The sequence below is a fragment of the Astatotilapia calliptera genome, chromosome 3 (assembly GCF_900246225.1).
Source record: "Astatotilapia calliptera chromosome 3, fAstCal1.2, whole genome shotgun sequence".
Taxonomy (NCBI): Eukaryota; Metazoa; Chordata; class Actinopteri; order Cichliformes; family Cichlidae; genus Astatotilapia; species Astatotilapia calliptera.
The window spans coordinates 42,125,373-42,151,023 of NC_039304.1; the positions used below are offsets into that span (position 1 = coordinate 42,125,373).

At 40.0% G+C, this 25,651-nt stretch overlaps 1 protein-coding gene across 5 annotated transcripts; it reads left to right on the forward strand.

Annotated features, from left to right (window-relative positions):
• Positions 1–436: 436 nt before the first annotated feature.
• LOC113019573 (NACHT, LRR and PYD domains-containing protein 12-like) lies at positions 437–25,014 on the forward strand. 5 transcript variants are annotated; one of them, XM_026163336.1, is made up of 15 exons: positions 437–555; positions 1,326–1,445; positions 5,095–5,214; positions 6,084–6,162; positions 6,326–6,530; positions 7,974–9,774; positions 12,154–12,327; positions 12,600–12,773; positions 18,984–19,157; positions 19,378–19,551; positions 19,767–19,937; positions 20,194–20,367; positions 22,316–22,489; positions 23,624–23,670; positions 23,818–25,014. In XM_026163336.1, exons 1-15 carry the CDS (start codon positions 506–508, stop codon positions 24,381–24,383), a joined length of 4,203 nt encoding a protein of 1,400 aa, XP_026019121.1. In that variant the 5' UTR covers positions 437–505; the 3' UTR covers positions 24,384–25,014. The 5 variants fall into 5 exon arrangements, with proteins under 5 accessions (XP_026019121.1, XP_026019125.1, XP_026019122.1 ...); XM_026163340.1 differs by having other exon boundaries at positions 12,600–12,758; positions 19,143–19,157; XM_026163337.1 differs by having other exon boundaries at positions 5,098–5,214.
• The last annotated feature ends 637 nt before the right edge of the window (positions 25,015–25,651 follow it).

A 25,651-nucleotide genomic window follows, 5' to 3' on the forward strand; every position in this document is an offset into this window, starting at 1 on the left:
TATCTGTTAAAAAAAGAAAGAAATTCACTTCAGTCAAACTGTAGATTTTATAGATGTTATTTAACTCTCAGTATTTCGGTTTGAAACAGGAAAAATTGGGGAAAATGCTCCGAAATACAAATTACAAATTAAGCTGACAAAGAAATAAAGTAGCTGATATTTGAAGAAAATGAGGATTTCAGTTGATGTGCACATGAATGATTTGTGTTTCCTCTGCAGGTGAAGGTAGAAAGTGTGTGTGAGCTGATGTGAATTGAGCAGCATGGATCAGTGTGAGGACAGAGAGGAGGGAGCCCCTCCCTCTAAAAGCACTCTGTGTGGGGAACATGAGAGCCAGACCAAAGCTCAGAGGTGAGACGACCATCTCTAACTGTCCATGACTCTTCTCCATGTCACAGCTCAGCACTCACATCACTGCTCCATCATTATTCACAGGAAGAAACAAGGAACTAAACGCAAACATGAACCTGGACCCAGCTCTGTGTCTGTAAAGAGTGACCAGTCTATGAAGGCAGTAGTTGGTTTTAAAGTCCAGCCTCTGTCTGCTGCAGAGAGGTGAGATGTTAATAACATGAACTCTTTGGGAGCTGATTTAACTGCTTGATGGTGTTTGGTTGTTAAACAAAAAGAAAAAAAAGTGGGAGTGGTTTTAAGCAGGAATAAGATTTCATTATTCATCCAAGAATTAGTTACTTGTTAGAAGGACAAAATGTTTTTCCCACTCAAAATGTAACATTTAGATTAACAGAATGTTAAGAAAACGACTACGACTTTAATTGTGAGATGAGTTATTTCTTACATGGAATAAAGCCATTACTGTTTTTAAGAAATCCCTGAAATAGCTGCTACTCATCAAACTGTTTAATTTCAGTTAAACCGTTAGTGATAGGGTTTAAATAGTTTAAATAGTTTCTTGGGAAAGGCTGATGAGCTCTACTGTCAAAGGCCAGTCCCACCAAATCGTAGAGCCAGATTGAGGCAGGATTTGTATATATAGACTGAGGACCAGAGGGGGAGTCTATGAGATGTGTCCCACTCCTGAAATGCAGATCAATTATCTCCACTCAAAGGAAGTCACTGAGCGAGGAATTTATTTATTCTATAAAACGTATCCAACATGTACATTCATCAATAGTCCTGCACAGTGTAAATGACTGTGTTTACCTCTGGGTGGCGCTCTGTTCTTACACTGCCAACGCTAGCTTGGAGTTTCCTTCTGCTCATGCTCATCCTGAAAACCTGTTTCTCTTTGGGATGATGAAGATATTCTAATTCTTCATCAGCTTCTCTGGCTGCAAATGAAAAACACAACTTTTCCTCTCCAGCAGGATCAAGGAGAGACCTGCTGGACGTGAACCTGGACCCAGCTGTGTGTCCGTAAAGAGTGACCAGTCTAAATATGACCGTATTGATTTTAAAGGACTGCAGTCGTCTGCTGCAGAGAGGTGAGCTGTTAGTAACATAAACTCTTTGAGAGGTGATTAACTGCTTGATGTAGTTAGAAATGTTGGATGTTGTCTTTGCTGGAGAGACTTTCCTATTTCTGATGTAAGTATAAGATGCCAAGTTTTCAGCTAATAACCCTTTGGGATCACCTTGTTGGCACGAAAATGCCATTTTATATGTTTTTGTGTTTTATGTGTATTTAAATCAGGGTGCTAGTAACAAAATTCTCAGAGATACAAGTTAAAATTGGTTCTTTGTGTAGGCACAACACTTGTTCATCCATTGAGTTTGGCGCTTTTTTTAATAGGTCACTGTTAAGTAGCCTAACCACCCCCGATGGTTCAAGGACTGAACTGAAACTTAAAAAGAAAAGTCAGAAAGGCCTTCTAAAAGCCAAAGTTATAATAAAGAAGCAAAATAAAAGCTTCCATATCAAGCATCTTGTTACTAGAGATGGCACGATACCACTTTTTGATGTCCGATACCGATACCGATATCATAAATTTGGATATCTGCCGATACCGATATGAATCCGATATAGTGTTTTTTAATCAACAAAACTGTTTTTTTAAATATCTTGCTGCATTTTGCAAGTCTGCAAGTTCATACTCAAGTTTAAAACAACAACTACACTAAAGCTATTCTGTTATACCTGTATACAAAAAAAATATTTCATAGTTCAGCAATACTGATCAATCTAATAAATTTAAACCTACACCATCCTCCCTATTCTGGTATTTTAAAGAGTACTTAGCGTAAATATTAAGCAACCTAACTAATAGGGTTCCAACTCCCAGCAACAACAAAAATAAATAAATAAAAAATAGGGAACCACCCCTCACGCGCCACCTCATGATGCTTAATCGACGTAATCAACCTTAATTTGATGCAGTGTGAAAAAAAATGCACAGAAATCAATTATTTTTCAAGAAATATTAAATAGATTCAACATCTTTCTTCAACAAAATTGCAGACTGCACAATTATTTATTAAAAGCTCGACATTTTAAATGAGAATAAGAAAGAAAAGTATGTCTTTGTGCCCCCTTTTCCCTGTTCATGCCCTATCGGCCCCCCTGGCTAAACTTTGCTAGATCCGCCCCTGCACAGTTACCAGCCGTCAGCTACGTAGAAAAAGATCCTGGTGTAGAAAGTAATATTAAATAAATTCTAACAACAGCTTATCAAGCTTAAACGTGCTGCTGTTGTTCAGCCGCTGGTTTCCTCTTTCTGGTGCAAAGTGGGCCAAAAACAAACAAGAGAGACGGACTCGCGACAGAAAAGCCGATCAGCTGATCATTAAGCAGTTTCATGATTGAAGTAGCAGCAAGAAGAGGCAGTCGCTCGTTAAGCTTAACGCAGGAATGCTTTACAAACATTCAGAGATGGACTTACACACTTGCTTTACTTCTCTCGGGATAACTTTGTCGGAGATGAAATGCCGGGTTGCTAGCGAAGCTCCACATGCTATCCAGACCACCGACAGGTCCCGCATGCCACAGCCGCTCTATCACGTGATGCATACTGCTCCGACGTGCTAACGTTCTGAGGCGAGTTACGGCGTGTTGCAAGTTTTGTGAGGTGCTTTCGTGATATTTAATGGATCGGATTACATTTTTTATTTTTCTCCAATATCCGATCCAGTAATTTAGGTCAGTATCGGACCGATACCGATACGTAATATCGGATCGGTCCATCTCTACTTGTTACACACTTGTACCTACACTGACTGTGAGCTGAGCTAAAACACAGGTGACCTACACTAAATGGTGCACTTGAATGCATTCTTTGTGAACCACAGTTCTGCACTGCCCAGTACACGGCTACTAATGTAGAGCTTTGTGTTAATTGATAGTTTTACAAATATTTCCAGATTCTGCAAAGGAAAACAAACTAAACAAAAGCAACAATTGACATGGCTCTTTCTCACTCACAGTGCCTTGTAAAAGTAGTCATACCCTTGAACCTTTCCATATTGTACAAACACAAACTTAAGTATATTTCACTGGGATTTTATGTTGTACATCAACAGAAATGAATGCGTAAATTAAAATCCATTTTTATACAAATACAAATGTAAAAAGTGTCGAATGCATACAGGATGTATGCAGCCCCCCATCCCTGAATCAGTACTTTTATTGAACCACCCTTGATTTGCAGTTAAAGCAAATCAAAGCTACAAAAGTTGTTGCGATAAATCTCTACAAGCTTTGCACACCTGGAGACCATCCATTCTCTCCCGCTTAACCTTATCAGAGCCTTATCCTCTTTAATGTGTTTTTGTTGTCTGTCAATAACACTAAAAAGTTTGAGCATACTCTTTAGTGTTATTGACAGAAACTGATACTAGGTTGTTTTAATTTCACATTTAGGATGTTAAGTTTTACCTGCATCCTTAGTGTAGTTTATGAGGTAACTTATTTAATTAAAGGTAAAATCCCATAAGGAGGAGAACCACCTGGCTCATACCTGAGGAGAAAGGATTTACTTCAATAAACTTTAAATACGCAAGCAAACCATTACAACAGTGCAAACTGACAAAACAAGAGCTGAAAACTATGAGAGCATAAAAATTCTTCAGCAAGCACTGACAGTTCTTAGTTGTCAGTCCAATTTCGCTGCAGGTAACTGCAAGTGACAAAATAAAAGGGCTTCATCAATTAGTGAGTTAAAATTACAAACTTATTTTGATGCAAAAAATCATGGGTACAAGATGAGCCTGATATCAACATGTATGTAAAAATGACACTTGAGATATCTTCTAACCTGTTTTGAGCATCAACTTGTCCCACGTAGTGGTATGGCCAGTTTGAAAGTTTACCCAGAATGCATTTCATGAAGTTTTTTTCCAGTTAATTATCAGAAAAAAAGGTCAAACATCCAGGATACCAGTGCATGTTTCTGCTCCTTTTCATCTTAGACATTAAATTGGTGGAGTTTATTGGAACTGTAGTATACTACTGAATACTAATACTGGATAAAAATAAGTGTTCAGTCCAGGCTTAAATAATTCTTTGACAATGTTTTATCAGATGTATGGCTAGTACGTTGACTGTTTTAGTGACTATTGAATACAATGCAGGTTGGAAAGTGACTTTAATTGTGAGATGAGTTGTTTCTTACATGGAATAAAGCCATTACTGTTTTTAAGAAATCCCTCAAATAGCTGCTACTCATCAAACTGTTTAATTTCAGTTAAACCGTTAGTGATAGGGTTTAAATAGTTTAAATAGTTTCTTGGGAAAGGCTGATGAGCTCTACTGTCAAAGGCCAGTCCCACCAAATCGTAGAGCCAGATTGAGGCAGGATTTGTATATATAGACTGAGGACCAGAGGGGGAGTCTATGAGATGTGTCCCACTCCTGAAATGCAGATCAATTATCTCCACTCAAAGGAAGTCACTGAGCGAGGAATCTATTTATTCTATAAAACGTATCCAACATGTACATTCATCAATAGTCCTGCACAGTGTAAATGACTGTTTTTACCTCTGGGTGGCGCTCTGTTCTTACACTGCCAACACTAGCTTGGAGTTTCCTTCTGCTCATGCTCATCCTGAAAACCTGTTTCTCTTTGGGATGATGAAGATATTCTAATTCTTCATCAGCTTCTCTGGCTGCAAATGAAAAACACAACTTTTCCTCTCCAGCAGGATCAAGGAGAGACCTGCTGGACGTGAACCTGGACCCAGCTGTGTGTCCGTAAAGAGTGACCAGTCTAAATATGACCGTATTGATTTTAAAGGACTGCAGTCGTCTGCTGCAGAGAGGTGAGCTGTTAGTAACATAAACTCTTTGAGAGGTGATTAACTGCTTGATGTAGTTGGAAATGTTGGATATTGTCTTTGCTGGAGAGACTTTCCTATTTCTGATGTAAGTATAAGATGCCAAGTTTTCAGCTAATAACCCTTTGGGATCACCTTGTTGGCACGAAAATGCCATTTTATATGTTTTTGTGTTTTATGTGTATTTAAATCAGGGTGCTAGTAACAACATTCTCAGAGATACAAGTTAAAATTGGTTCTTTGTGTAGGCACAACACTTGTTCATCCATTGAGTTTGGCGCTTTTTTTAATAGGTCAGTGTTAAGTAGCCTAACCACCCCCGATGGTTCAAGGACTGAACTGAAACTTAAAAAGAAAAGTCAGAAAGGCCTTCTAAAAGCCAAAGTTATAATAAAGAAGCAAAATAAAAGCATCCATATCAACTTCCATATCAAGCATCTTGTTACACACATGTGAATGTTTTAGTGACTACTGTATACAATGCAGGTTGATTAGTGAAAGCTGGAAACGTAAAACACTCATGGAATCCATCTTTGTCCATGAACAGTGACCAGATAGGAAAATATACTTTCCGTTCAAGGAAGTGTAAGCCTATTGGACATAAGTAAGGAACTCAAACACCCTGAATAAAGCTATCTGATTTTTTAAAAGTGAGATTCAGTTTAAACCCTGAAATACTTCCACTGACTGAGATTAATTTCTCCGAGTGCTGACCCTAAAACTCAAAACTGCCATTCAGTCTCACAGAAAAACACTAAGCTGAGCTCTTAATTCGGTCAATTTGCAAGACCGTTAAATTTTACCATCTCCAGGGAAATTCAGGCTTGACCTAATTCTTCATGATTCCTCCACAGAGTGGACCAGCAGAGCTCAGAGGTTCACAGTGGTCAGTCTGTCCAGCAGCATCAAACACACCTGGACTTCATATTTAAGGTCTGTACATGTACAACAACTACTTTTTACATCTATTCTGTTCACAGTCATCTCCATGCGGCTCTTTGTAGACCAGTGGATTGTCAGTGTGTCCAACATGGATCTGATGTTTGGCTCCATGATTTCAGTCTGTTTGGGTCATTCATAAAGTATTCTGTTCCAGCTGCTGGAGGACAACATCATCACTTTTGTGAAGAACGAGCTGAAGAAGATCCAGAAGGTTCTGAGTCCAGATTACCCAGAATGGTTACAGAGTCAGACAGAGGATGATGAGCAGAGGAAGAGCAACAGAGAGGCATTTGAGAAGATCACACTTAACTTCCTGAGGAGAATGAACCAGGAGGAGCTGGCTGATCGTCTGCAGAGCAGTAAGAAGATTTCTCTAAAGATTTGGTGCCAGATTTGCTAAATGGGGCAAAATAGTACATGAGTGCAGTCCCCAAACAGTGATAGTGTAGTTAGTTTTGCAGTATAGTGTCTAGTGACATTCTGATGGCAGCAGACACTGGAGAGTACACCATTCTGGTTATGTTGGATCTCAGCTCTGCTTTTGATACTGTTGATCACAGCATCATGATAAATAGGCTGAAGGACTTGTTTGCTGTTGTTTTAAAATGGTTTATGTCGTATCTATCTGAGAGATCCTTTACTGTCTGTATGAATCATGTGTTGTCGGAAACATCAGTTCTGCCTTCTGGGGTACCTCAAGGATCTGTTTTAGGTCCTATTCTCTCTTTGCTGTATATACTCCCTCTAGGCCAAATTATCAGATGTTACAATAATATTTCTTATCATCTCTATGCTGATGACATTCAGTTATACTGTTCTTTCAAAACTTCTGAGTTTTATAAATGGTCTTGTTTAAATAATTGTCTGTCAGAAATCAAACAATGGTTAAATGACAATTTCCTTCAGTTAAATGCAGATAAAACAGAAACTTTGATTATTGCACCTGATCACATGCTCTCAGAAATTAGGCAGCATATCAGTTTTTTAGACCCTTCATTTCAGTCGAGTCTCAGAAACTTAGGTGTTATAATTGACAGTTCAATGTCTCTTGAGGTACACTCTAAACAACTTGTCCGGAACTGTTTTTATCATCTAAGAAACATTTCTAAACTCAGACTACTGGTGTCAAAGGCAGAACTTGAGATAATTCTTCATGCTTTTATCTCTTCTCGTTTGGATTATTGTAACGGTCTTTTTACGTGTCTCAACAAATCAGCTCTGGATCGCCTTCAGTCTGTACAGAATGCAGCGGCAAGACTTTTAACTGGTACAAACAAGAGGTTACACATTACTCCAGTTTTGGCTTCTCTTCATTGGTTGCCAGTAAATTTTAGGGTTCATTTTAAAATTGTAGTTGTAACTTTTAGAGCTCTGCGTGGTGAAGCTCCCCAGTATATCTCTGACCTGTTGAAACCTCATGCTTCATCCCGAGCACTTAGGTCTTCAGGTCAGAGGCTACTGGTGGTCCCATGTACTAGGTTTAAAACACGTGGGGATCAGGCTTTTCAGGCACTGGCACCCAGGCTGTGGAAATCTCTGCCGTTGTCTTTACGCTGTCTAGACTCTACTGACTCCTTTAAAAAGCAGCTGAAGACATTTTTATACAAACGGGCTTTTAATTAATTTTAACTTGTATGTCTGATCTTATTGTGAAGCACTTTGTGATTTTTATCTGTGAAAATGTGCTATATAAATAAATTTTACTTACTTACTTAGATGACCAAGATGTATTCAGTCCTTCTTGACAGAAATCAAATTATCATGTGCACTTCATTGATATTTTTATTTCTTTATTCTTTTAGGAACTTTGAGTGGAATTTGTCAATCTACACTTAAATCTAATCTGAAGAAGAAGTTCCAGTGTGTGTTTGAGGGGATCGCTAAAGCAGGAAACCCAACCCTTCTGAATCAGATCTACACAGAGCTCTACATCACAGAGGGAGGGACTGCAGAGGTCAATGATGAACATGAGGTCAGACAGATTGAAACAGCATCCAGGAAACCAGACAGACCAGAAACAACAATCAGACAAGAAGACATCTTTAAAGCCTCACCTGGAAGAGATGAACCATTCAGAACAGTGCTGACAAAGGGAGTGGCTGGCATTGGGAAAACAGTCCTAACACAGAAATACACCTTGGACTGGGCTGAAGACAAAGCCAACCAGAACATTCATTTCATATTTCCATTCACTTTCAGAGAGCTGAATGTGCTGAAAGAGGAAAAGTTCAGCTTGGTGGAACTTGTTCATCACTTCTTTACTGAAACCAAAGAAGCAGGAATCTGCAGCTTTGAAGACTTCCAGGTTGTGTTCATCTTTGATGGTCTGGATGAGTGTCGACTTCCTCTGGACTTCCACAAAACTACAATCCTAAGTGACCCTAGAAAGTCCACCTCAGTGGATGTGCTGCTGATAAACATCATCAGGGGGAACCTGCTTCCCTCTTCTCGCCTCTGGATAACCACACGACCTGCAGCAGCCAATCAGATCCCTCTTGCATGTATTGACATGGTAACAGAGGTCAGAGGGTTCACTGACCCACAGATGGAGGAGTACTTCCTGAAGAGATTCAGCAATGAGATGAAGGCCAGCAGGGTCATCGCCCACATAAAGACATCACGAAGCCTCCACATCATGTGTTGCATCCCAGTCTTCTGCTGGATCACTGCTACAGTTCTGGAGGATGTGCTGAAAACCAGAGAGGGTGGAAAGTTTACCCTGACCTTGACTGACATGTACAGCCACTTCCTGGCGGTTCAGGCCAAAGTGAAGAAGGTCAAGTATGATGGAGGCGCTGAGACAGATCAACACTGGAGTCCAGAGAGCAGGAAGATGATTGAGTCTCTGGGAAAACTGGCTTTTGATCAGCTGCAGAAAGGAAACCTGATCTTCTATGAATCAGACCTGACAGAGTGTGGCATCGATATCAGAGCAGCCTCAGTTTACTCAGGAGTGTTCACACAGATCTTTAAAGAGGAGAGAGGACTGTGCCAGGACAAGGTGTTCTGCTTCATCCACCTGAGTGTTCAGGAGTTTCTGGCTGCTCTTCATGTCCATCTGACCTTCATCAACTCTGGACTCAATCTGCTGCAAGAGGAACAACAAACAACTTTTCAGATACCTGAAACAAGAGACTCTGCAGTGAAACACTTCTACCAGAGTGCTGTGGACAAGGCCTTACAGAGTCCAAATGGACACCTAGACTTGTTCCTCCGCTTCCTCCTGGGTCTTTCACTGCAGACCAATCAGACTCTCCTACAAGGCCTGCTGACACAGAAAGGAAGTAGCTCACAGACCAATCAGGAAACAGTCCAGTACATCAAGAATAAGCTCAGTGAGAATCTGTCCGCAGAGAAAAGCATCAATCTGTTCCACTGCCTGAATGAACTGGATGATCGTTCTCTAGTAGAGGAGATCCAACAGTCCCTGAGTTCAGGAAGTCTCTCCACAGACAAACTGTCTCCTGCTCAGTGGTCAGCTCTGGTCTTTAACTTACTGTCATCAGAAAAAGATCTGGATGTGTTTGACCTGAAGAAATACTCTGCTTCAGAGGAGGCTCTTCTGAGGCTGCTGCCCGTGGTCCAAGCCTCCAACAAAGCTCTGTAATTAAATGTGTACTTATACCTTTCTATAAATACAAATAATGATTTAACTGGCAATCGAACTTGGAGAGATCCATCGATTAATTGAATCAGCGATTTTATTCAGCCACAGGGCTATATCTTCACACATTAATCCATTTTGATTTGTCAGGTGATATAAAATGTAACCAGTATGCACAATTTTGGTATGATTTTATCTCGGTCATTGTCAACCAACCGTGGGTGCAATTTGGATTTCAGCCTTGGAAATTCTAGGCTCTATTCCCGACAGGTGTTCCTGTATACTATGCTGGCCACTTGGTTATGGCTTCCCATGTATGGTAAAATCCTCCATGCATGTTACGAAGCTTTCTTGTTTTGATTCCAGTGACTTACTCTCTGCAGGTATTTGGTGATTGCAGGTTTCCTAGTGACCCCTCACTTCTCCCGCCCCTGAGATTACACCGTAGATGGTTAAGTGGAGAATATTTGATCAAATTTGATTTATTCTCCTGGCTTCAATATCTCTGGTATACTTCTTCAAGCGGTTAACCAAAGTTTTTGGTCTTTGCTTGGCATGGTCTGAGATATAGACAGCTTGTTGTGCTTATTAGCTGCTTCCTTGTCTTTGTCACACTTTTCTACAGTTCTAAGGCAGTTTCTCTGTGAAGTTCACATTCCAGTTGCAGCGTATTCAGTAGTGATGTGTCGGTTGCGAACGAAACGGCTCTTAGAGCTGGATCTTTGACGTGAACGACGGGAGCCGGCTCCTTATCGCGAGCCGTGGGTTTTTTTCTTTTTCTTTCTCTCACCCTCTCTGTCGCACTTTTTTCCGCTTCACTCCGCATGCGAGCCTTGTGCTTTACGCTGGGAAGAGGGGGGAGGGGCGGTAGTTACACTCGCAGTAGCACAGGAACAGAGCGGGAGGGAAAGAGAGAGAAAGAGAGCCAGGGACAACAACGTCACATTAGAAGTTTATTCGTGCAGGCCCATATGACAGAGAATGTGCATCTTCTTTTTGTTTTCATATTTAAATTTATATTTAATTGTGTTGTGGTTTGCAGTGTTTTGCGTTGCTTCACTTTAAATTTGTTTTAAAGGAAAAAGCTGAAAATTTAAATAGCTAAAAGTTGAAATGTGAATAGTTGGTTTTTGTATTATATCATTTATTTATTACATTTTATGTGGAGTGAATAAATAAAAGTATATTTACGGTGGCCCCTAGAGACAAAGCCCATACAAACTTCAAAACACGTACGAACTCTGGAGCACGTACAAACCCTGAAGCACGTACAAACTCCAAAACATGTAAAAACTCCAAAACACGTAAAAAGTCCATAGCACGTACAAACGCCGAAGCACGTACAAACTCCAAAACACGTACAAAAGACAAAAGAAGTGCTCCAGAATGCTAGGCCCAGTGTTGAGCTGTTGTTACTTAGTGGCTACACAAGCCAGCAAGTACCAACGACCGGATTTGGTGTGTGGTAGTAACAGGTAAATGAACATTTTTTAAAATTATTTTAATATATATGTATGCTTGTGTATAAGTACACAAACAATACACATATGCTTTCAACTGTGTAATTAAATTCTAGGTAGCTCTGTTTTGGAAGTTCAGTTAATGCTAGAAATGTTTTTTGGAGTTTGTACGTGCTTTGGAATTTGTACGTGCTTCTTTTGCACAGTATCACCTTAAAGCACTTGATGCTGGCTGCTGAGTTTGCATCTTTTGCTGTAAAGTACAGCCAGACTTTGACTGCTTTGCCTTGGGCGTGTTTAATCTGTATTTCTGCTCTAAAAGAATGTACGTACCTGGGCTCGCCTACTACGCTTGCAAAGGTAAAATGATTGGCTAGAATCCAAAGTGTATGACATCTCAGTAAAAAAAAAGCACCGAAGCACAGAACTGGTGCCATAATGGCACCGGATACCGGTACCCATCCCTACTGGTCAGGATGATCAGTTTTGTTGTAGTGTACATCAGCTGGTTGGTTTCAGTGATGGTCACTGTAGGGATTGTCCCTGAAGGTTTGACTAGCGGATGGACTCTCCTCTCCAGCACCCTGGCATAGACTTTCCCAGGGAGGCTGAGGAGTGTGAGCCCCCTGTAGTTGGAACACACCCTCCAGTCCCCCTTCTTAAAAATAGGGACCACCACCCCGGTCTGCCAGTCCAGGGGTACTGCCCCTGATCTCCACATTGCAGAGGCGTGTCAGCCAGGACAGCCCTACAACATCCAGAGCCTTCAGGAACTCAGGGCGGACCTCATGCACACCTGGGAATATGTTCTAGTCTATATTTATATTTAACCTATGATTACTGTTGACTAGTAACAGAATAAGTTAGTGACCAGTAGTAATATCATTGTTTGTTTTGGGGTTTTGTTTTTTTTTTCAGATTGAGTGGCTGTAACCTTTCCGAGAGAAGCTGTGAAGCTCTGTCCTCAGTTCTCAGATCCCAGTCCTCTAATGTGAGAGAGCTGAACCTGAACAATAATAACCTGCAAGATTCAGGAGTGAAGTTTCTGTCTCTTGGAGTGGAGATTCCACATTGTAAACTGGAATCTCTCAGGTCAGATCAAGTCATATTTTGTTTTTTAACAAGCAACAACAATAAACAGTAATAATTGTTGCTAATTAAATGTGCTAAATAAATTGACTTCTTCCAAAAAATGCTACCTTTGAATTTTTAGTAATGGAGTAGAAGTCACTGTTTAATATTATATCTGTAAGAATTCCAGCCAGTCCTGCTATTAGAAATACTGGATAATCTCAGATCTTGTCTCATGAATACACTTTATCACCAGGTTTTTTTTGTCTTCTTGTTTGTTTGTTTTTCCTTAGACTTAGAGGTTGTAACCTTTCAGAAAGAAGTTGTGAAGCTTTGTCCCCAGTTCTCATATCCGACTGCTATAGTCTCAAAGAACTGGACCTGAGTGACAACAATCTGCAGGACACAGGTGTGAAGCTTCTGTCGCTTGCAGCAAAGAGTCCACACTGTAAACTACGGACTCTAAGGTCAGATCAAGTGTTTGATCTCTCTTAAAAAATAAAAGATATAACCAATAAGAACTGCCAATAGTTAAGTGAACTTCACACTCATGTTGTTTTGCCTTTGAATTCTTATATTTTAGTATAAATTACAGTAAACTACTACATTTGTCATGTTGTTAGGTCTAGGTATGAGTCACCAATGTACACTAAGAAGGTGATTTCCACAAAGAAATATTAGTTTTTTTAGGTTGGATAAACAATCTAAGAAAATCTAAGAGCAGTCAAAATCTACAACATTAAACTCTGGCTACTTTTGTGAAAATACTCTGTGGACTGATGAGACAAAAGTTGAACTTTTTGGACAGTGTGTATTCCATTACATCTGGTGTAAAAGTAACACAGCATTTCATAAAAGTAACATCACACCAGCAGTTAAATATGGTGGTGGTAGTGTGATGATCTGAGGCTGCTTTGCTGCCACAGGACCTGGAAGACTTGCTGTGGTAAATGGAACCATGAATTCTGCTGTGTACCAAAGCATCTTGAAGGAGAAGGTCTGAGTTCTGTAACAGGACAATAATTCAAAACGCAGCAATTCCGCCTTTAAATGGCTTAAGAAAAACAAAATGAAAACTTTGGAGTGACCTAGTCCAAGTCCTGACCTGAATTCAATTCAATTCAATTCAATTCAATTTTATTTATATAGCGCCAAATCACAACAAAAGTCGCCTCAAGGCGCTTCATAGATACAGAGAAAAACCCAACAATCATATGACCCCCTATGAGCAAGCACTTTGGCGACAGTGGGAAGGAAAAACTCCCTTTTAACAGGAAGAAACCTCCGGCAGAACCAGGCTCAGGGAGGGGCGGCCATCTGCTGCGACCGGTTGGGGTGAGAGAAGGAAGACAGGATAAAGACATGCTGTGGAAGAGAGACAGAGGTTAATAACAGATATGATTCAATGCAGAGAGGTCTATTAATACATAGTGAGTGAGAAAGGTGACTGGAAAGGAAAAACTCAATGCATCATGGGAATCCCCCGGCAGCCTACATCTATTGCAGCATAACAAAGGGAGGATTCAGGGTCACCTGGTCCAGCCCTAACTATATGCTTTAGAAAAAAGGAAAGTTTTAAGCCTAATCTTAAAAGTAGAGATAGTGTCTGTCTCCCGAATCCAAACTGGAAGCTGGTTCCACAGAAGAGGGGCCTGAAAACTGAAGGCTCTCCCTCCCATTCTACTTTTAAATACTCTAGGAACAACAAGTAGGCCTGCAGAGCGAGAGCGGAGCGCTCTAATAGGGTGATATGGTACTACAAGGTCATTAAGATAAGATGGGGCCTGATTATTTAAGACCTTGTATGTGAGGAGCAGGATTTTGAATTCAATTCTGGATTTAACAGGAAGCCAATGAAGGGAAGCCAAAACAGGAGAAATATGCTCTCTCTTTCTAGTCCCTGTCAGGACTCTTGCTGCAGCATTTTGGATTAGCTGAAGGCTTTTCAGTGAGTTTTTTGGACATCCTGATAATAATGAATTACAGTAGTCCAGCCTGGAAGTAATAAATGCATGAACTAGTTTTTCAGCGTCACTCTGAGACAGGATATTTCTAATTTTAGAGATGTTGCGCAAATGGAAGAAAGCAGTCTTACATATTTGTTTAATATGTGCATTGAAGGACATGTCCTGGTCAAAAATGACTCCAAGGTTCCTCACCGCGTTACTGGAGGCCAAGGTAATGCCATCCAGAGTAAGAATCTGATTAGATACCATATTTCTAAGATTTTCAGGGCCGAGTACAATAACCTCAGTTTTATCTGAATTAAGAAGCAGAAAGTTAGCGGCCATCCAGGTCTTTATGTCTTTAAGACATTCCTGCAGTTTAACTAATTGGTGTGTGTTATCTGGCTTCATGGACAGATAGAGCTGGGTGTCATCTGCATAGCAGTGAAAATGTATGCTATGTCTTCTAATGATGCTGCCTAAGGGAAGCATGTATAATGTAAACAGAATTGGTCCTAGCACTGAACCCTGTGGAACTCCATAATTAACCTCAGTGTGTGAAGAGGACTCTCCATTTACATGCACGAATTGGAGTCTATTAGATAGATATGATACAAACCACTGCAGTGCAGTACCTGTAATACCTACAGCATGTTCTAATCGCTCTAATAGGATATTATGATCAACAGTATCGAACGCTGCACTGAGGTCTAGCAGGACAAGCACAGAGATGAGTCCACTGTCAGAGGCCATAAGAAGATCATTTGTAACCTTCACTAAAGCTGTTTCTGTGCTGTGCTGAGCTCTGAAACCTGACTGAAACTCTTCAAATAAACCATTCCTCTGCAGATGATCTGTTAGCTGTTTGACAACTACTCTTTCAAGGATTTTTGATATGAAAGGAAGGTTGGAGATTGGCCTATAATTAGCTAAGACTGCTGGGTCTAGAGATGGCTTTTTGAGTAAAGGTTTAACTACAGCCAGCTTGAAGGCCTGTGGTACATAGCCGATTATTAGAGATAGGTTGATCATATTTAAGATCGAAGAATTAATTAATGGCAGGACTTCTTTGAGCAGTTTTGTAGGAATGGGGTCTAAAAGACACGTTGATGGTTTGGAGGAAGTAATTATTGAAGTTAACTCAGAAAGATCAATTGGAGAAAAAGAGTCTAACTTAATATCAATGGTACTAAGAGTAGCTGTAGATAATATTACATCTGTGGGATGATTATTGGTAATTTTTTCTCTAATGATAAAAATTTTATTTGTGAAGAAGTTCATGAAGTCATTACTAGTTAACGTTAAAGGGATGGTTGGCTCAAAAGAGCTCTGACTTTTTGTCAGCCTGGCTACAGTGCTGAAGAGAAACCTAGGGTTGTTCTTATTTTCTTCAATCAGTGATGAATAGTAAGATGTTCTGGCTTTGCGGAGGGCTTTCTTATAAAGCAGCAAACTATTTCTCCAGGCTAAATGATGATCCTCTAGATTTGTGACACGCCATTTCCTCTCCAGATTACGAGTCATCTGCTTTAGGGTACGTGTTTCAGAATTATACCACGGAGTCAGGTACTTCTGATTTGAGGCCTTAGTTTTCACAGGAGCTACAGTATCCAGAGTCGTACGTAGTGAGGAGGTGAAATTATTAACAAGATAATCGACCTCTGTTGGGGTAGCGTTCAGATAGCTGCTTTGCTCTGTGTTGGTACAGGGCATTGGAGATGATAACAGTGGGTGGATTATATTCTTAAACTTAGTTACAGTGCTTTCAGAAAGACATCTACTTTGATAAAGTCTACTCTTCACCGCTGTGTAATCAGTTATTGTAAAAGTAAATGTTATCAGGAAATGATCAGACAGGAGAGGGTTTTCAGGAAACACTGTTAAATGTTCAGGTTCGATGCCATATGTTAGAACAAGATCTAGAGTGTGATTAAAGTGGTGGGTGGGTTCTTTTACATTTTGAGAGAAACCAATTGAGTCTAATAACAGATTAAATGCCATGTTGAGGCTGTCATTTTTAGCATCTACATGGATGTTAAAATCACCCACAATAATTATTTTATCTGAGCTCAGAACTAAATTAGATATAAAGTCTGAGAAATCAGACAGAAACTCTGTGTAAGGCCCAGGTGGACGATAGATGATAACAAGTAAGACTGGTTTCTGAGTTTCACAGCTGGGGTGGACAATGTTAAGCATCAGGCTTTCAAATGAATTAAAAGTCTGTCTTGGTCTTTCATTAATTAATAGGCTGGTGTGAAAAATTGCTGCCACACCGCCCCCTCGGCCTGTGCTTCGAGATTTCTGGTAGTTAGAATGGCTCGGGGGTGTTGATTCATTTAAACTAACATAATCATCCTGCTGCAACCAGGTTTCTGTAAGGCAGAGTAAATCAATTTGTTGATCAATTATTAAGTCATGTACTAACAGAGACTTGGAGGAGAGAGACCTAATATTTAATAATCCACATTTCACTGTTTTACTCTTTGGTTCAGATGTGGATACTGTATTGTTCTTTCTTTGTGATTGTTTATGTTTAAGTTGTTTGTTGCTGGTTTTTAGTTTGTTTTTTGTCTGTTTGGGAGCTGACACAGTCTCTATGGAGATGGGTTTTTGGGGGGGTAGCAGGAGGAGAGAAGCTGCAGAGAAGCGTGTAAGACTGCAACTCTGCTTCCTGGTCCCAACTCTGGATAGTCATATTTTGGGGGGTTTAATAAATTTGTCCATATTTCTAGAAATGAGAGCTGCTCCATCCAAAGTGGGATGGATGCCATCTCTCCTAACAAGACCAGGTTTCCTCCAGAAGGTTTGCCAATTATCTATGAAGCCCACATCGTTTCTGGGACACCACTCAGACAGCCAGCAATTTAAGGAGAACATGCGGCTAAACATGTCACTCCTGGTCTGATTGGGGAGGGGACCAGAGAAAACTACAGAGTCCGACATTGTTTTGGCAAAGTTGCACACCGATTCAATATTGATTTTAGTGACCTCCGATTGGCGTAACCGGGTGTCATTACTGCCGACGTGAATTATGATTTTACTGAATTTACGTTTACCCTTAGCCAGCAGTTTTAAATTTCCTTCAATGTCGCCTGCTCTGGCCCCTGGAAGACAATTGACTATGGTTGCCGGTGTCTCTAGCTTCACATGTCTGAGAACAGAATCGCCAATTACCAGAGTTTGACCCCCGGCGGGTGTGTCGCCGAGTGGGGAAAAACGGTTAGACACATGAACGGGTTGGTGGTGTACCTGGGGCTTCTGTTTAGGACTATGCTTCCTCCTCACCGTGACCCAGCCGCCCTGATTCCCCAGCTGCTTGGGACCTGCCGGGGAACAGCTAGCGGGGCCTACGCTATTTTCGGCTGCACCAGCTACAGGGGCCTGGCTAGCTGCGGGTGAATGAAGGGTGCGAAGCCGAGTCTCCAATTCAGTAATCCTGGCCTCCAGCGCTGCAAATATGCTACATTTGTTACAGATATCATTACTGCTAAAGGAGGCCGAGGAGTAACTAAACATCTGACACAATGAGCAAGAAAGTGCAGGAGGGACAGGTGAAGTAGCCATGGTGCTAATGAGTCGGCTACGAGCTAAGCTAGGCTAGCGAGACAGTACAGAGACAGTGAGTGAATACTTTGGCTATAAATTAGGTAGTGAGTACACAGAAAGTGTGCTTCGGAGGAAGCACGTGAAGATTATACTATGAAAGAAGAATGTATTTAAAAGTTGTTAATTAAATCGCTAAGCAAATAAGCTACTCAGAAACACCACTGTGTTTGAGCAGGAACAGGAAGTGAATCTGTTTGAGATGCTGTGGCATGACCTTAAAAAGGTAGTTCATGCTTGGAAGCCTACCAATATTGTTTAATTAAATGAGTGGGCCACAGTTCCTCCACAGTGCTGTTAAAGACTCATTGCCAGTTTTTGCAAATGTTTGATTGCATTTGTTGCTGCTAAGGGTGGTACAACCTGCATTTAGAAACTGCTTTTTGTGTTTACTTGTGTCATCTTTTTCTAATATTTAAATTTGTTTGATGATCTGAAACATTTAAGTGTGACAAATGTACAAAGAATCTCTAATCTTTGGATTTCTTTAGGTCCTGTTTTATTTTAGTGCTCTTTTGTCTCCTGTGTCTTGCATTTAGTCATTACCCTCCAGCTTTACATTAAAGGAAACGACAAGGACTGCAAAAGCATTCATGACACCACTTTATATCTTTATTTTTATGATGTAAACCATAGTACAAGACAGAGTGGCAGGTTCTGTACAATCTTGCAATGTGTGTGCTTTGCACAGGTTATCACCTCAGATGATGCAAAACGATTGGTATTACCTGGAACATGCTTTTTACACAGTTGAAGTTTGTTATTATGCTTCTTTGTTGGGTTTTAATTCCTCAGATAACGCCTGCCCACTGCTCCTCCTGCTTGTTTGTCAACCCTAATATGATATTGCTCTAGCATATTCAAACCACATGATTCATTTGCTGCTGGGCTCTTCTAAATGACAGTTTTTGTTTTAGTCTGTCAAAACATTGATGGAATGAGTTCTATGAATGGTAAAGCTTTAAGGACTCCAGTCGGTCGTAAAATAGAATAAAATATTGCCAATTCAAGTAACTCTTCAATGAAGCATAAAAAACTTTTTTTGTCGTCTTAAAAATTTCGAGTGCAGCTGTTGTGGTATTAATAAGATGGAATTTAACTGAATTATTGTTTATAATTTTTTAGAGTGAGTCATGGTAATCTCACAGAGAGAAGTTGTGAAGCTCTGTCCTCGGTTCTCAACTGCCAGTCCTCTAGTCTGAGGGTGTTGGACCTGAGTAACAACAATCTGCAGGATTCAGGCATAAAGCTTCTGTCTGCTGGACTGAAGAGTCCACACTGTAAACTAGAAGTTCTTGTGTGAGTTGAAGTGGTAATGTGTTTATCTGTTTACATAAATATTTATGTCCCATATTTAATATTTTAATGTTTTACACATTAAAAATTTTTTTTTGATGAGTTTAAGACAATAGTGAGCTCTATTTCTAAACTAGCATTAAATATTGCAAAATCTAGTAGCTCCCTTAGTAAGCATGATTCAGCTTTAACACCTGTGTTATTTGCCTTCCTAATTTTTCAGACTGAGTGACTGTGACCTCTCAGAAAGAAGTTGTGAAGATCTGTCCACACTTTTCAGTTCGAACTCATCTAGTTTGACTGAGCTGGACATGAGTAGCAATAACTTTCAGGATACAGGAGTGAAGCATCTCTGTAGTGCACTGCACAGTCCACACTGTACACTCAAAAGTCTCAGGTCAGACGAACTGATACTGCTTATTCATTTATTTTTGTTTTTGTGTTTCTATCAATTGAAAAAAAAAATACATTACAAAATGTTGGTAAGTTGATTTCATTCACACTTTGTTTTATATTTGTATTTTAAGCATTTTAATTTAATTCTTGATTTGTTTAACATAAAATGGAGGATTCAGTCAGTAATTAAACAAGATTACTTATTTACAAATCTAGATTAAGGAGCTGTAATCTCTCAGAGAGAAGCTGTGAAGATTTGTCCTCAGTTTTTAGCTCCCGGTCCTCTAGTCTGAGAGAGGTAGACCTGAGTAACAACAACCTACAGGATTCAGGAGTGAAGCTTCTTTCTGTTGGCGTGAAGAGTTCAACTGAGATGAAAACTCTCAGGTAAGATAAAGTGATATACCTTTGATAAAATTACAAAAATACATTTTAACTATTTTAGGTAATTATATGAACTATATGAATGCTATTATTGTTTCTTTGTATTTTTTTCTAAGTCAAAGTAAACGGCACCATTTCTGACTTGTTTAACACAAGGGACTGCTTTTGTTATTTCCAAATCTAGTAACCTCTCACTAAGGTAGGAATACTCATTAACACCAGTATTTCTTTTTCCTGTCTTCTTCCTAATAAAATTTAGACTGAGTGGCTGTAAACTCTCTGAGAAAAGCTGTGAAGCTCTGTCCTCAGTTCTCACCTCCCAGCCCTCTAGTCTGAGAGAGCTGGACCTAAGTGACAATGACCTGGGGGATTCAGGAGTTAAGCTGCTGTCTTCCGGAGTGGAGAGTACACTCTGTAAACTGGAAATTCTCACGTAAGGATTTTGACTTTTCAATAAAGATCATTTATTGCATGAATAAATGATCATTTAGATGATAACTCATTTAGAATCGTATCTGTAAATATGTATTGGCACATTACCATTTCTCTAAATCTTCCAAATTCTACCCATTTAAAACATATTAATGCTAGTGGCTAGTATCATACGTTAATAATAACTGGTCCACAAAGTCTAGTGTGCACCAAATCTACTGCTGCACACTGAACTTGGTGGTGAAACTTTGCCGTAATGACTTGGAATTTGTCTGTGAGTTCAGTTATAGGGGGAAATGCTTATGCAGTTCTAGGATATCCAAAACTTTGCACTGAAGCTGTGACAACTGTCAAGAGAGGTGGGACTGAAAGAGATTAACTCTGTCACTTCACATTACAGCTGAACTATGGTGCAAGGTGTCAAAATCCAGCCTTTTGTTTTTAAAATGTTAGAGTGCTATAAAAGTTTATCTGTCTATTCCTTTGCTAATGGTAAATAATTTTAATTATTACATAATTATTATTATACAAATACAATTAAAGTATTAATATGATGAATGGGAAATACAGCTTGATTAGTGAACTTGTTCCAATATCTGACTTGTGACTGATTCAGTTTGTATGTGTGTGCCTCTATACTGGGATCCTTAAATAAGCAGAAATATAAGCATGATACACAGCCAAGAGCTTGTCTGGGATCTATAGTGCTTGGACAGAGTGACTAAACATACATTTATAGAACATTTTATCTAACCATGACATACTTAATAAAAGAAACTATCCTGAAGTATATTGTGATTGGTGAGCTAAGAGTTTCTAGAGGAAGAAGTGAGAGAAAATATTCCTATGTTTTTGAATTAAACATGGATGTATGATGATGATAGCTGGATAACAGGTGATTACGCCAGAGTACCCAAAATCTTTGGACCCAAAAATTATTTGTTTTTTTCTGTTCATTTTTGCCATGCTAGATTATAAATTCAGGAAAAATTTGTCACAAGTGAGTCCACTCAGAAATTCTGAAAGTAGTCTCTGGAGACTTGTTTTTCCAGCGACTGCGAGGCCCCTCCACACAAGTCACATTACCTCTACCAAATGCGATTACTCTATCAGAGCACCAATCAGGATAGTGTTCCCCATATCTTCACAGTTTATCCTACGATCAAATTGGCTTAGAAAAAATCTGAACTTCTTACTCAGTAGCACTAATCTGGTGCCAATCAGGCATCTGAATGTCAGCACCTGGAGTACCAGAAGCTCAAAACAAGAGTCAAAATTTTAAATTATGGGCAGCACTGTGGCACGGTGGTTAGCACTGTTGCCACACAGCAAGAAGGTCCTGAGTTCAATTCCACCATCAGGCCGGGGTCTTTCTGTGTGGAGTTTGCATGTTCTCCCCGTGTTAAGGTTAATTGGTTAATCCAAATTGCCCATAGGCGTGAATGTGAGAGTGAATGTGAGTGCGAATGGTTGTCTGTCCCTGTGTGTTAGCCCTGCGACAGACTGGCGACCTGTCCTGGGTGTACACCGCCTCTCGCCCTATGGCAGCTGGGCTCCAGCGTCCCCCGCGACCCTGAAAAGGATAAGCAGAAGCGAATGGCTGGATGGATTATGGGCACAACCGACTCTGATGCTCAACCCACAGAAGTATTCTCCTTAGCATTCAAAACTCCCTAGATCCACCAGGAGAAACCATTTCGACCCTGTCCTGAAAAGTAGAACAGTCAAAGTTTATCTCATTCACATCTGCCTCTGATCATCCAACACCCACCTTGTCTGCAGCTTCACCTCCTCAGCTCTCCTGGTCAGGCCTGAAACCTGTCCAATTAAACTCTGGATTCTCTTTATTTGCTCTGCTTAATTCTCCACACTCTGGAATCTCCGCTCAATTCAGTTACTATTCCCATGCTGCTCTAAAGCAGTTGTATTGCTATTTTGTGTGTCTGCAGACTGTCAGGATGTCTGATCACAGATCAGGGCTGTGATTCTCTGGCTTCAGCTCTGGAGTCCAACCCCTCCTATCTTAGAGAGCTGGACGTGAGCTACAATCATCCAGGAGACTCAGGAATGAAGCTGCTCTTGGCTGGACTGAACGATCCAGGCTGGAAACTGGACACTCTCAGGTATGGAGAGAATGTCTGATAGAGGAAGAAGAGCTGAGCCCTCTACTACAAAGCAAGGGCAACATAGAGGAATTTTCTTTTACTGACCTGGTTTCACTCACATTAACATCAGAAATGGGGACAAGCAGTCTCACAAAGCTAGTTATCAAACTGATAAGTAAACCTATGGTTTATATGAAAGGAGTGGCACTACCAGCATCTGACAAAACATGAATAAGTGTACTAGTAGCAGAGCAAAGATTTTACGATACTGACGGACTAGATGCGCCTGCTCCTTGTCATTTCAAAATTTTTCTCTCTGACTTTGTATCCTCTACGAGAGTTTGTGTTGTATTATGTTCACAGCTTATGTTTTTCATTTTCTATTATAGAAGTCTTTTTTTAAATTACTAGTTAAAGAAACAAACAAACAACCATGACAACAACAACAACAAACAAAAAGACAGTCTGGGCCATATGCTACCAGAACTACCAGAACTACACATTTATTTCTTACAATTTAATTCCAAAGAATCATGCTGACAGATCTTTCTTTGTCACAGCAGCTTTATCTTTAACATGCAGAAAAAGAGTTAAATGTTTGACTTCTCTACACTGACAGAAAGGGGAGTTTCAGTGGTTTAGCCTGCTTAAGATCAAAGTGGGCTGTATGTGGCCCACAGTGTAAAATGAGTTTGATAACCCTGGTCTAGATTAACGGATGAATAGAATACATTTTCTGGGATTTCCTTTCCTGCATGAGGGATGATGCATTAAGACATATTTATATGGAACTGAGACTGGTATGAAATAAGATTTTACCTCTTTATATATACACCTATACTGTACCTATGTTATTGATTTAACTTCATAATGTTTTTCAGTGCTTTTTAAATTCAACATCTATCTTACCATCTCACTCAGCAAAAAAAAAAAGGAACCATTTAAATATGACAGAAATACTGATTTTATTTATATAAAATTGTATTTAAAATATACAAATATGTTCCCATATTGCCCAGCTTGAAGTGTATTTGTGAAAATGTTGGACTGTTCCTTTATCAGTGTCTAGCAGTATGTGTATGAGAGCCATGTAATGTCCATGTGTGCATGCTGAAAGAGACTGTGCTGGTTTGACCCCCCTCCTCCTTTCAGGGTGGAGCCTGCTGGAGTCCGATGGTTGAGACCAGGTCTGAGGAAGTGTAAGTGTGTTTTTAATGGGATTCATGAAAACAAAGCAGCACACATTCAACCATCTTCATCATGTCAGGAGTCATCATCAAAGTGTCAATCAATGAACAGATGATGTTTCAATAACTGCAGCTGGATTGTGTTTGTTCTCTCATCAGATTCCTGTCAACTCACAGTCGACACAAACACAGTGAACAGAGAACTCAAACTGTCTGACGACAACAGGAAGGTGACACGTGCGGAGGAGTATCAGTCATATCCTGATCATCCAGACAGATTTGATTGGTATCAGCTGCTGTGCAGAGATGGTCTGACTGATCGCTGTTACTGGGAGGTCGAGTGGAGAAGAAATGTTGATATATCAGTGAGTTACAGAAGAATCAGAAGGAAAGGAGAGCTACTAGATATTAATTACTGTTTGTTTGGGTGTAATGATCAGTCCTGGAGTCTGGAATGCTCTGCTGGTGGTCCTCATTGTGTCTGGCACAATAACAAGCAAATTCTTATTCCCATCTCCTCCTCCTCCCCTTCCGTCTCTAACAGAGTAGCAGTGTATGTGGACTGGCCTGCTGGCACTCTGTCCTACTACATAGTCTCCTCTCACACTCTGATCCACCTCCACACCTTCAACACCACATTCACTGAACCTCTTTATCCTGGGTTTCGATTAGGGTACAGCTACACTGGTTACCTCTTTTCTGGTTCCTCAGTGTCCCTGTGCTGAGTTGAGTGTAAAGAGTGTCCCCCTGTTAGAGAAACACTCTGACTGTTGAACAGATAGTTCAGTCTGTTCATGTCTGTCTCTTACGCTCAGAAACACGTTTTCAGATTCATGGATTCAATCAGTTGATGTTTGAAACTCTTCTAAATGATTCCTTGTAAACTTCTTCCTCTTCAGTCTTTTAAAGATGGAAGCTCCCATTATTCCAGGATCCACATGTTGTTTTTCTGTCTTTTTCCACTCAAAGCTGAATATCAGTATGTTGTGTTTCACTAAAGCTCAGTTCACAACCCTGCATTTTCAACAAGTCTAAGCTCACTATCATGTAATGATTTTTCTTGATTATACTAGGTATGGGTTAATTTGCTTTAAGACATGCTGCTTTACTCAATTTATACACATGTCAACGTTTTAACTGAAAGTAGGTCTGAGAGGGTTGATTTTCTGCATGTCAAAGTTGCCCATCAGTGTTGGTCAAGTTACTTGAAAAATGTAATTAGTTACTAATTACTTGTCCAAGAAAGAGAAACAGTCTGACTGTTGAACTGACTGTTGACTGTTAATCACAGAAGAAATTTTCTTAACATTTAAATCTATTTTCTGCATATTCCAGCATATAAAATAAAATACTGTTTTGTTTTTACACTCACTGTTTCAAATAGATGTAAGTAAAACACAGCAAAAAATAAATACGGTGCTGCAGCGGTCATTTCAGTGGGGGGATCCAGGGGTTTCTCTGTGAATATTCCTGTAGCAGCGTGCTAGCGTGCTTGCTCAGATTTGAAGTTTAATTTTTTGCTGTAGAAAGAACAGTGTACAGCAGATGCTAATGTGGAAGCCACCCGTAGGTAATTGTGTTATGAGACTTTGAGATATTTGTAGGCATGTGAAAGCCGAAGGTGTGGTTTAGAAATAAAAATAAAAGACCAACAACATCTGGAGGACGTCTGTCAGGTGTGCACCTGTAAAGAGTCGATTCACTCTAATCAGCCGAAGGTGGACTCTTGGTTGTTTGTTAGTCCCAAACGCTGCTGCAAGGCTCTTAACTAAGACAAGAAAAAGAGAGCACATTACACCAGTGTTCATTACACTGGCTTCCAGTACATTTTAGAATTCATTTTAAAAAAATTTAAAATTTAAAATCTTTTAAAGCTTTGAATTGTGATGCCACTGCCTACATTTCTGATCTTTTAGAACCCCACGCTCCCTCTTGCAGCCTGAGATCATCTAATCAAAGGCTGTTGGTAATCCCATGAACTCGTTTTAAGACC